Source organism: Chrysemys picta, chromosome 9 (assembly GCF_011386835.1).
Source record: "Chrysemys picta bellii isolate R12L10 chromosome 9, ASM1138683v2, whole genome shotgun sequence".
NCBI classification, from domain to species: domain Eukaryota; kingdom Metazoa; phylum Chordata; order Testudines; family Emydidae; genus Chrysemys; species Chrysemys picta.
In genome coordinates, this window is record NC_088799.1 from 33,870,072 (window position 1) to 33,882,652 (window position 12,581).

Here is a 12,581-nt window from a genome sequence, read left to right on the forward strand (position 1 = left end):
TGCACTTGTGTAAGGATTGGCTTAGATGGCCCAAGAAATCCCCTCCAGCGCTAATATAGATACATGTTCAGTGACTGGGAGAGGGACATTTATTTTTCTCTTTCAATTTGTTCTGTTTGATTGAAATGTCACTTTGATCATCATATTTCCATGATGGTGGGATTTGAATTCAAAATGATCTTGACAAACTGGAGAAATGGTCTGAATTAAATAGGATGAAATTCAATAAGGACAAATGCAAAGTTCTCCTCTTAGGAAGGAATAATCAATTCTCAAATACAAAATAGGGACTAACTGGCTAGGGAGGAGTACTGCAGAAAAGGATCAGAGGTTATAGTAGATCACAAACTAAATATGAGTCAACAATGTAATACTGTTGCAAAAAAAGGAATCATTATTCTAGGATGTATTAGCCGGAGCATTTTAAGCATGACATGAGAAGTAATTTTTCCACTCTATTCAGCTCTGAGAAGACCTCAACTGGAGTATTGTGTCCAGTTCTGGGCACCACACTTTGGGAAAGATGTGATCAAATTGGAGAAAGACAAAGACCAGAGGAGAGCATCAAAAATGATGAAAGGTCTAAAAAACATGACATACGAGGAAAGATTGGAAAAATTGGGTCAGTTTAGTCTGGAGAAGGGAAGATGGGGGCGGCATGATAACAGTTTTCAGGTATGTACAAGATTATTAAAGAGGAGGGTGACAAATTGTTCTCCTTAACCACTGAGGACAGAACAAGAAGTAAAGGGCTTAAATTGCAGCAAGGTAAATTTAGGTTAGACATTAGAAAAAACGTCCTTACTGTAAGGGGAGTTAAGTCCTGTAACAAATTACCTAGGGAGACCGTGGAATCTGTCATCATAAGTTTTTAAGAACAGGTTAGACAAATGCCTGTCAGGAACGGTCTAGATCAGTGGTTCTCAACCAGGGGTCGGAGGTTTCAGGGGATCTGTCAAGCAGGACCAGTGTTAGACATGCTGGGGCCCAGGGCAGAAAACCAAAGCCCTGCTATGTGGAGCTAAAGCCTGGGGCCCTCAACTCTCCCACCTGGGGCTGAAGCCGAAGCCTGAGCAACTTATCTTTGCGGGGCCCCCATGGTGTGGGGCCCTGGGCAATTGCACTGCTTGCTACCCCCTTATGCTGGCCCTGGCTTTTATATGCAGAAAAACAGTTGTGGCTCAGGTGGGCCATGGAGTGTTTATAGGATGTTGGGGGAGCCTCAGAAAGAAAAAGGTTGAGAACCCCAGGCCTAGATAATACTTAGTCCTGCCTCAATGCAGGGGACTAGTCCCTTCCATTCTTACATTTCTATGATTCTGTGATGTGGAGTTACTGGTACAATGAGAGAAAATTAAAGCTTGACGGCCAACAGAAGGTGTTAAGTTGTGATTGGGATGAGTTGATTTGCACTACCAGCCAATAAAATGCACACTAGCTGCATGAATTTTAATTGACTAGCAGAGTTATTGACTAGAGAAGTTTGACAATAGACTAGGAACAGTCCAAGTGTGGTGGTGGTCACCGTTTCTGGATTTGTTTTCCATACCCGGGCAAGATGGGTTTTCTCTAATACGTCTAGCAAAGTTGATTGTAACGTCTATATACTTGCACAATAGCTCCATCTATCACCTTGATACTATGAAAGTGGGGAATACACCTATTGTGTACATGTGATTCCCTTTCCCAAAGTATCTGGTGATTACAGAAGGCACCATTCTTCTTAACAGTATGAAAAGGGCTGTGAACATATTTGAAAAATACTGTTAGTTTAAACTGTTACTGTAACTTAGTTATTATTACATTTTTGCTAATGTAATAATTATCATTTTACCTTGCATCCTTCCATATTGTTTTTAATTTTAAAAGCTACCTTCTTATTGCTTAGACTATCTATTTAATGCTTTAACCAGTTTGGTCTCTGTTGCTCTTTTATGTGTTTAGACGTGGCTAGGATGAATGTCAATTAAAGTCTTACAACTACTTGCTAATTATTTCTCATTTCCCTATGATAGGCATCTCTTTTTTAGAAAATTCTAATGAAAATTCCATAGAGCATTTTATATTTCCTCATAAAAGACTTTGTACAAGAAAAATCAAAAGCATTTATCTTGCTTCTTTTAGTGCTTATCCACATATTTCAAATCTAAAGATTTTGTAATCTCTAGTCCTCGATGTTCACTAACTTCATTTGGCACATTTCCTAGGATTAGATCTAACATAATCTCCAGCCAAGATGGTTGTTCACAAAATCTTGCACTACCTCAGAAAACATTTACCTTTTAGTTTTTGCATGGCTGTTATACACTCGGTAGCCAAGAAATTAAAATCCTCCCATGATCAGAATTCTGGCTTTCTTTCAGAGCTCTCATCTCTGAAAATATTTCCTGATCTACTTTCTCTTGCTATATTGGAGGGCTACCTCTCTGACTATTTCTGTTGTCTTTGACTTCTAGCCAAATGGCTATGTCAGCAAAAATATTTTTATCATATCTTTTGAGCAATAGAATTTTTTACTAATATTGCCATCCCTCCTTGCTTCCTATTTTATTTCTTTGCCTTTGGTAAATTCTGCATTCTGATATCTGAAATCCCCAGTCATTTCCCCATTTTAATCATGTCTTGTTAGGGCTTCCTTTTTGCAATTTAGCTGATAAAAATTTCAGATGATATTTATCTTCAAAATAAATATAAAGGTGAAAAACTCATTTTTCACCATTTTATGCTGTTCTTGATCCGTGCACCTCTATTAATGTTTTCATTATTTTTTTTATTTTACTGGTAAGTATTGATTTAAATATACATTCAGAAGCACTGAAAAGTCAGACCTTCAATTTAGCAGTGTAATTATATTTGATTCTAGTATTTGCATATATTTAACTCATACGTAAGACTTCAACTGCAGAACAAATTTCCCAACACATTCGAAGATAACACAAGGGCAACTTGCTTTAGTGTATTTAAGCCTGCATATGCTGTGGAATTGTTTTGTCACTTGAAATAACATTATCCATTTGTTAATCTTCCCTTTTTAGGGAAGATTATTGCAAATAATATCCATGAGTCTTGTGGATAAGGGAGAAGCGGTGGATGTGGTATACCTAGACTTTAGTAAGGCATTTGATATGGTCTCGCATGATATTCTTATCAATAAACTAGGCAAATACAACTTACATGGGGCTACTATAAGGTGGGTGCGTAACTGGCTGGATAACCGTACTCAGAGAGTAGTTATTAATGGTTTCCAATCCTGCTGGAAATGTATAACAAGTGGGGTTCCGCAGGGGTCTGTTTTGGGACCAGCTCTGTTCAATATCTTCATCAACGACTTAGATATTGGTATAGAAAGTACGCTTATTAAGTTTGCAGATGATACCAAACTGGGAGGGATTGCAACTACTTTGGAGGATAGGGTCATAATTCAAAATGATCTGGACAAATTGGAGAAATGGTCTGAGGTAAACAGGATGAAGTTTAACAAAGACAAATGCAAAGTGCTCCACTTAGGAAGAAACAATCAGTTTCACACATACAGAATGAGAAGAGACTGTCTAGGGAGGAGTACGGAAGAAAGGGATCTAGGGGTTATAGTGGATCACAAGCTAAATATGAGTCAACAGTGTGATGCTGTTGCAAAAAAAGCAAACATGATTCTGGGATGCATTAACAGGTGTGTTGTGAGCAAGACACGAGAAGTCATTCTTCTGCTCTACTCTGCGCTGGTTAGGCCCCAACTGGAGTATTGTGTCCAGTTCTGGGCACCGCATTTCAAGAAAGATATGGAGAAATTGGAGAGGGTCCAGAGAAGAGCAACAAGAATGATTAAAGGTCTTGAGAACATGACCTATGAAGGAAGGCTGAAAGAATTGGGTTTGTTTAGTTTGGAAAAGAGAAGACTGGGAGGGGTCATGATAGCAGTTTTCAGGTATCTAAAAGGGTGTCATAAGGAGGAGGGAGAAAACTTGTTCACCTTAGCCTCTAAGGATAGAACAAGAAGCAATGGGCTTAAACTTCAGCAAGGGAGGTTTAGGTTGGACTTTAGGAAAAAGTTCCTAACTGTCAGAGTGGTTAAACACTTGAATAAACTGCCTAGGGAGGTTGTGGAATCTCCATCTCTGGAGATTTTTAAGAGTAGGTTAGATAAATGTCTATCAGGGATGGTCTAGACAGTATTTGGTCCTGTCCTGAGGGCAGGGGACTGGACTCGATGACCTCTCGAGGTCCCTTACAGTTCTAGAATCTATGAATCTATGAAAGACTGTAGTGAGACAGCATTAATATCATGTTGGAGGCCTCAAATTTTCCTTGGTTCTTTTTAGTCTAGTTTCAGAGTTAGCAAAGAGGCCACATAGGCTTATTGGCTCAGTTCCCCCTGGTAATACACAATTACAGGGCCGCCCGGGGGGGGCTAATGGGGCAATTTGCACCGGGCCCCGCAGGGGCCCCCATGAGAGTTTTTCAAGACCCCTGGAACGGGGTCCTTCATTCGCTCCGGGGGGCCCAGAAAACTCTCGTGGGACCCGGGCCCCCGGAGCTTCTTCCGCTCCAGGTCTTCAGCGGCGGGGTGTCCCTCTGCTCCAGGACCCGCCGCCGAAGTGCCCCGAAGATCCACGGCGGGGGGTCCTTCTACCCCGGGACCCGATGCCGAAGACCCCAGGCCCCCAGAATCCTCTGGGCGGTCCTGCACAATTATGAGTTTTTGCTGGTTATTTTAGGTCCTGCAGTTTTTCTGCCTTTTTTTCCCTAGTGCCTGGCTGACTTTGGGACATGGTTATGAGCTAACTGGGAAAGCTCAGTCCAGTAAGATGGGGGTAATGGTTGTGGGCCTTGGGTTAGAATTGTGAGGTTATGGAGGAGATGGTTTACACCCTCTGTGTTGATGGGTTTCTTCAGCCTTTGTCCAAGATATTTGTAGTTTTTTGATGCTCCTGGAATCCTGATGGCAGCAGTGACCAAGAATTTTTGTTTGGGCCTTGCTAGGTGTTTGTGGCATTTCCTTTTTAATCCTCACTGCAATAATCTGTATCTTGTTAACATTCATTGCATTTTGCATGAGGGTAGTAGGCAGTATCCACTGAAGGGAGCAGATATCATCTGGTTGTAAGGGACTGCTCTGGCTTCCCATTCACTTAGCACAATTCAAGGAGCTGACTTTGATCTATAAAACATCAGGTACTATATTTTAGGTGCTTACTGCTTGAGAAACTACCTCTCCCAATGACTCGTCAGGATATTTGAGATCAGCTGCTGGGCTCAACTTGTTGTCCCTAGATTTTAAATGTTATCGGGCTGATGGTCAGGTGTTCTCTGCAGAAAGCCCTCAGCTCTGGAATTCATTTCTTCCTCTGGTCTCTCAGACCAAGCCTTTTGGCGTACATATTTTGTCTCTGATCCTTATGTGAATATGTGGGGAAGAACAAGCTCGCAGAGCAGTCAGAACCCCTGTGCTTGGGGAGCAGCTGTCTGGGCATAAAGGGATGATTCGTCATTCTAAGTTCATCCATGTACCCAGGGTCTCCAGAAAGCATTTTTCCTGGAGCTCCCATTGGGTTGGGTAGCTCCACACCGCCCCTAAAGCAGGCCAGTATGGAAAACAGAAAGCACTTAAGGATTTAACATGCTTAGCATACATAAATCCATTCCCTGTTCAGCAGAATTCTTAAGCAGGTGCAGTATTGCCATTTCCAACCATTCAAAACTCATGTGACTGGCTTAAAAACCATGAGATTTAAAAAATAAATAGTTTGTCACCTGCCTTCTCAGATTTTTTACTGGTAGTCCAAGTGTATTTAATATACTGAAGTTTGAACAGTTACTTTACATAGTTTATTTGTATTCTGATTCCTTTTTTATGCAGTAGAATTAAGGTATCTGAGTAGCAGTACTGTGGGTCTGATTCTCCTCTTGCTTACATCTGTAGTCATTAACTTCTTTTACACGTTTACTCTAAATCTATGGACCTTGTTCTGATCTCAGTTACCATGGTGTAAGTCATGTAATTCTTCTTAAATCAGTTGACACTGCAATTGCTGAAAGCAGAATTTAGCTAATAAATGCACACATACTTATACACACATGCAGTATATTATAGCTATAGTGCCAGCAACACTGACTTAAATAGGAGTTGTAGGTGATCAGAACCTCTGAGAATTGGGTCCTTAGTGTTCACATATAGCTGCACAAAAATCGAATACTCCAAAACTAGAAGCTACTTTTGATAGATTTGGCCTTTTGCACAATGTCTTACATCAAATCCATGTCAGAGCATGGACCACAATTAAGCAATTCCTGACTTCTAGTCCAGTCCACTAGACCTTACTGCCTCTTATCATTAAGAAATGATTTGAATATACTGTACCATTGTATGCTTGTTTCTCTATTGTTGCACTTGAAAATATAATTTCATCCATTCCTTGTTTTGTAGAGTCGTTCTGCTTTTAAAATCTGTAGAAAAATCTTTGTCAGGTGTCTGTCTATTATTGCAGTGATAAAACTACAGTAAAATAAAATGGCTATTTAATTCACTTGTGTGTCCGAATGATGATTAATTATGGAGGGAAGAAAAGAAAAACTTTGTAAAGTAACACATCCTGTCAGGATTAATGGAAATGTATTACTAATGAAATACAATCACCTGAAGTGTAAAATGACATTGTTTTGAACAATACTTCCAAGATCAATAATAAATAGCAAGAGATGCCACAATACATGTATTGAATTCAGTATTTTTGGTCTGGCTAGGAGTATCCCTCTCAGAGTGTTTGCTACTGTTAGTGCTCCACCATCCCCATTTACCAACTCTCTTGATTTGGGGAATGAATTTGGCTCAAAGATATTCATGTGAATTATACCTGCTTACACAATGTCTGATTTTTCTCACTTTCTCTATATTAAAGCAACGAGTTTACCTTTATAATTGTTTGAGATGAATGACACTTGATGTAAGATTTTGCAAATATTTGAAATCCTGCCACATCAAAGCAGTTACACTCCTTATGCATTGTCGCAATAATGTCACAAACATGTCAGCTGCCAGAATTAACATTTTTGTGCATGCATATGTGTTTCTGTAACTCTTCCACAAAGTCAATTAGAAATACTAAAATGTGTAACTGTCAATTACTGCAAGTTGTTTTTTTTTAAATAGCATATGTGTAAAGAAGTTTTACTTATGAAAATCATCTCTTTTCAACTAGGATTTTTAGGATCTTCTTGTGAAGAGAAAGTAGACCCCTGTGCTTCATCTCCCTGCCAGAACAATGGGACCTGTTTCGCAGACAGACTTGCTTACTCCTGCAGTTGTAGTCCTGGATTCACGGGACCTACCTGTTCTCAGCTGATTGACTTCTGTGCTCTGAATCCTTGTGCACATGGCATTTGTCGCAGTGTTGGAACCAGTTATAAATGCCTCTGTATCCCTGGTTTGTACCAACCAGTTCCATGTTTTATAAATCTTTAAACGCTTCTTACACGGCTTCAGATACATAGTTTAAAATTACTTCCTTTTTTCTTTTCAGTATGTAATACACATTGAGCAGATGTTCTATCTGTTTAGAATAATGATAGGAATCTACACATTCCATTTGGATAATCAGAAATTGCAGGGTAAGCACTCAAAATACACACTGAGTTCCATATGGGTTGGTTTATATGTACAGCTGTATTATAGAACTGAAGCTTGCAGCGTGAGGATTTTTAAGGTGAGGCATCAAATGTCAATGAAATGAAAGATGAAGTAAAGGGATGGGAAGGCTTGAAATTGGCTATTAGGGGAGGGCTGGAAACACAAAGAAATAAATGTAAACCACTCACAGTTGTTTAGTTATCTCCTAGAGCCCAATCCTACAGCCTTTATTCACACTCATTGATTTCAGTGGGACTGCTCTGTGAGCAAAGATAGCTGGATCAGATGGTAAAACTGCATGTGATTATATAGGCAAGAAATAAATGGCTTCTGGATTGCATAGGAAATGAGATTTTCCCTCCCTTTCTGTAATTGTTTCTCCTCATAATGATAGCCAGTAATCTTGAAGTTGTGGGTAAGCTACCCCCAGCAACCTGTGGGGGTTGTTGCCCCCCTCTGCAGTTTCGGTATACACAGATTTATCATAAGAAGAAATTGCTGACAAGTCCATATTCCAACAGTGATAACTACATAAACAGAACTGTTCAAGCTAATATAGAGAAGGTTCGTCCAGACAAAAATACAGAAAAGGAAAAAATATCCTCTCTTCCTCATTGCTAGCAACCAACCTTGCAGAGTAGCAAGCAGCGATCCAGGTTTCATGTTTGAAAATGCATAGGGAATGAACAATTAAGGCAATATCAAGAGAGACAATATTTTTGTAGTGTTTTAAAGTGAATCTATCCTGAGATTTATTTACTTGAAATAAATAAATGGAGATATCCCATCTCCTAGAACTGGAAGGGACCTTCAAAGGTCATCAAGTCCAGCCCCCTGCCTTCACTAGCAGGACCAAGTACTGATTTTGCCCCCAATCCCTAAGTGGCCCCCTCAAGGATTGAACTCACAACCCTGGGTTTAGCAGGCCAATGCTCAAACCACTGAGCTATCCCTCCCACTGCATCTGCAGAAGAAAAAACATCCACCTCATAATAGGCAAATTAGTGTTGTGTTGACCACTTAGGATCATAATGTTGAAATGTGCAGAGCTACTTTCTTTTGATTCCTTGCAGAGGAATCTTGTTAACAGACATATACACTTGTTTCATTGTTGGTTTATTTATCTAAAGATGAACATATTTCAGGGCAGAAAGCTGTACTCAGCTTTGCTGGGCTAGAAATCAGTGATGTAATTGAAAAGAGCCAGCGTGACAACTTGGTAGTGCAGTATGACGTTTGCACTGTGACATCGCCTCACCATATCAACATCATTATATATTGATGTAATCCTATGATGCACAAATGGCAACATTATAATATCTGCAGCTCCAGTCAGCACAATGTCTGTTCTCTTGTCATCCTCTCTTGACTTCTAGGAAAACGGGGAGTTTTTTTCTCTTTCACCTTTTTTTTTCTTCTCCTTTCCTGGTTTCTTGGCCAGATATGGAGGGATCCCATAAGCTGATCCCGTAATGGTCAGTGCAAAGCATGATGATGAGCTTGTGATGTGGGAGCTGGAACTGAGACTTGCCAATAAATCTTCAACTATTTATCCCTCCTTGTGGTACTTTGTCATATTGCCTGAAATATGCTAGTGCTCCTGGGAGCAAAGCAAAAGAAAGTGAGCTCAGATCCATAGATTCCATGAGACGACATTCAGCTATTGATCCCCAGTTTGAGTGGTACCATTTTAGATGTTTTCATGCCCTTCCTCTGGTCTGTATAAATCATGAAAGGAGTTTTCAGCTTCTCTATCCTGAAGTCTATTGTTATCCCACTTTATTGCTCTACAAACAGTGAGAGTTGGAATGATGCAGTTTAGGACAAAAGAAAGGTAAAGGCAATATTTTGGTTTAATTGGCTGACTGATTATTGGTGTTGTAAGGAAGAAAGATCATGCTTTGCTTGCTGCTTCCAGTTTCAGATAATTTTACGGTGTGGTGAAATTTGGCTAAATGGCCATTTTCCCCGACAAGAGCGAATTGTTGTCTGAGATCCCCAGTCTGCAATACTAGCATCATGTAAGACCAGTAAAGTTGTTGAGTGAGGAACCAAGAAACTTCCCAATTTATGAATTATTTTTGGACAATCACCACTGTATGGACGATACAATTAACTGGCAGTCTCTTGGGGCACTACGAAGAATTTTGAGTAGTTTCTGGTGCATAGTGTGACTGAACAATTGCTTCTAGATACAGTACTGCAGCACTTTTATATAAATTAGAACAGGGGTAGGCAACCTATGGCACATGTGCCAAAGGCGGCACGCAAGCTAATTTTCAGTGGCACTCACACTTCCCGGATCCTGGCCACTGGTCCAGGGGGCTCTGCATTTTAATTTAATTTTAAATGAAGCTTCTTAAACATTTTTAAAACCGTATTTACTTTACATACAATAGTTTAGTTATATATTACACTTCTAGAAAGAGGCCTTCTAAAAATGTTAAAATGTATTACTGGCACACGAAAGCTTAAATTAGAGTGAATAAATGAAGACTTGGCACAGCACTTCCGACCTCTGAATTAGAATATGTTGAAATAATCTTCACAGATTAGCAGCAAGAATATGGATTTGAACCATAACATAAAGTCTTTGAATATCACAACAGATGACATAGTTGTTCACAAATCATTTGAAGCCAGTTTAAATCCTGTACCGGGAATTTTGCAATGTGGCAGTGAAATTACACAATTCCATTTAGAGGAAGGAAAATGGGGATATGAAATGGAAGACGAGTCTATGCCACGCTAGTGCTATGCCCGGGTTCACTTGCTGTCCGGTAGACTTAAATGTCCAATGGACACCAATTGTCTTCTGGACTGGTGAATGGCATTATATGAGACAAAAGCTTTGCTATTTCCTAGCATCTGGTATGAATTTCATATTTCAGGAAGTGAAGATAAGTCTCTCAATTTCAATTTTCCAGTCATAAAGCAATTACATCCTTCAAAGTTTATCGTTAGTTTGCATAATAGAAGAATCCCATGAGAATAGGTTAAATTGGGTATGTAGCTGAAGAGCAACAAGCCTAGTCATATTTAAATATAGCTAACGTATCCTATTTTATAAAGAAGGTGAAAACTAAAACTCGTATCAGGTTACTAATTATTTCCACATCTGACAAAAATATCTTTTTTTTGATTGCAGATAGGAGAACTTGCCAGGTGTTATTTTTCTAACTTCATTGAATAGAACTAGGAAATTGATGAGATTTTAATATTAACCTCTTCTTCATTCCTGATTTTCTTCCCCCACCAGGAATGAATGGGAGTGGGAATCAACTGTGTGGATATGGAGGAGACACCAGAAAATCCAGTGAGGGAGGGAGCAAGAGTAGTAGTAGGAACTGGACAGGTTGGCAGTGGCACCCCATAAATTGACTGCCTGGCCAGTGCTCTGCAAGCTAACAGAAAACCGCAGCTTTTCTAGCCAATGCATGCTACCAACAGGTGGGACAGGGTAAAGAAGCTTTCCTGGAGGGCAAGGGGGGTGGGGGAGGGGAGAGCTGCAGAACTGGCTGAAAAGGAGAGTGTGGTTCTTTGTGATCAAAGGGTTTCATTGCTTCAATAAACCTTTTGATCTTCCAGTAGTTCCTGATGCATCACTAAAGTGGCATGTGGGAACTAAAGATGTAGGTATTAAAATGTCAGTAGTATGTATGCTCTGGAAGGTTATCTTTCAACTACTGATAGGAAACCAATATACTTTAGGGTTACAAACTGCAACACTAAGTGCCATGTTCTACCTTTGCATGATCCATGGGCAAACATGCCAAATCAACCCAAACTCCTGCACCCTGGAGGGCTTGAAAAAGAAATGAAAAAATCACTATTTTTGAGACTAGCTATGTACATCCATGTGTGGGCTTTTTGTTTCTCATTCCACAGTTCTTTTATCTTGTGGGAACCTATTTTTATTTAAACAGTACTCACATGGTTAAAGGTTTGCCAGACTGGACCCAAGGAAGTAGTAGTCCAGGCCCAGAAATTAAGTAAAGGTCTTTCAGATGGAAGTCAGTAGCTCAGATGTTTTTTGTAGCTCCATGTGTGACATTTTATGCAAAGTGTTTAAGGAGCTGGTTTGCATACTTGCAAACAATTTGTATATGCCATCAACTTCAGGTTTAAAAACTTGAGTGGATTTGGTGTTGATGAAAGGGATAAGATTGACAGCCCTGGCAAATTTAATCCCCTGCTTATCTACAGGGCAGCAGCAGGGCAGACTTCTAAGAGGCCCTGCCTTGCCAGCATGCCTCAGTCTTGATCTGAGGAGACTTACTCTAGGGGTAGTAGGGCTAGGTCAGCCTTCCAAGCCCCCACAGTCCTTGGCCTCTCTGAGTCTGCCATTCTGTGCAAAGCATCATAGTGAGCTTCTGATGTGGAAGCTGGAACTGAGACTTTCCAAACTCCTCTCATATAAGGGCCACCAAACAGCCATTAGATGGGAACACCTGGTAATCTCTACAGAGGTGGCTATATGCAGACCGGTGATGTACAGGCAAAAGGCTCAGTAGCTCACTAGCATTGCCCTGAGGTACACTGCCCCCAGTAAGCAGTGGTTAGTGTAGAATGAAACAGGAGAGATATCTTACACTGTCCAGGTCAAGTGCTATGTATTTAAGCCAAGGAGATGTGAACAAACCTATGGTCTCCAGGCTTACAGCACAGCATGCCTTCCCCTAGGCTAGAGGTATTTGGTATAGGAATATTCCTCTCAGAGATACACTTGGATACATATAACGTGTCTCAGATACTGTGACTTTTCAGGGATTACCCAGGCCGGTAAAGGGTTCTGTAACCCCTGCTTTGTAGCTTGGTGTGCCTTATTGCTATGCTGCCATTGCTCAGAGCTCTGACACCTGTAGCCAGCCTGCAAGCATAGCTCTCAGCTCTGGCATCCACTACCCTAGTTACCCTTGCAGAGCAACCTCAGCAACCCCTTTCAGTCCTGAGTTCC

The 12,581-nt window shown here is 40.4% G+C and overlaps 1 protein-coding gene across 2 annotated transcripts in view; it reads left to right on the plus strand.

Annotated features, from left to right (window-relative positions):
- Window positions 1–12,581, plus strand: part of DNER (delta/notch like EGF repeat containing) — a 284,460-nt gene that overhangs the window by 224,993 nt on the left and 46,886 nt on the right. For both annotated transcript variants that reach the window (XM_005282630.4, XM_065556947.1), the window contains exon 8: window positions 7,197–7,421. In XM_005282630.4, coding sequence (XP_005282687.1) covers window positions 7,197–7,421 — 225 coding nt within the window. The remainder of the gene's footprint in view (window positions 1–7,196; window positions 7,422–12,581) is intronic.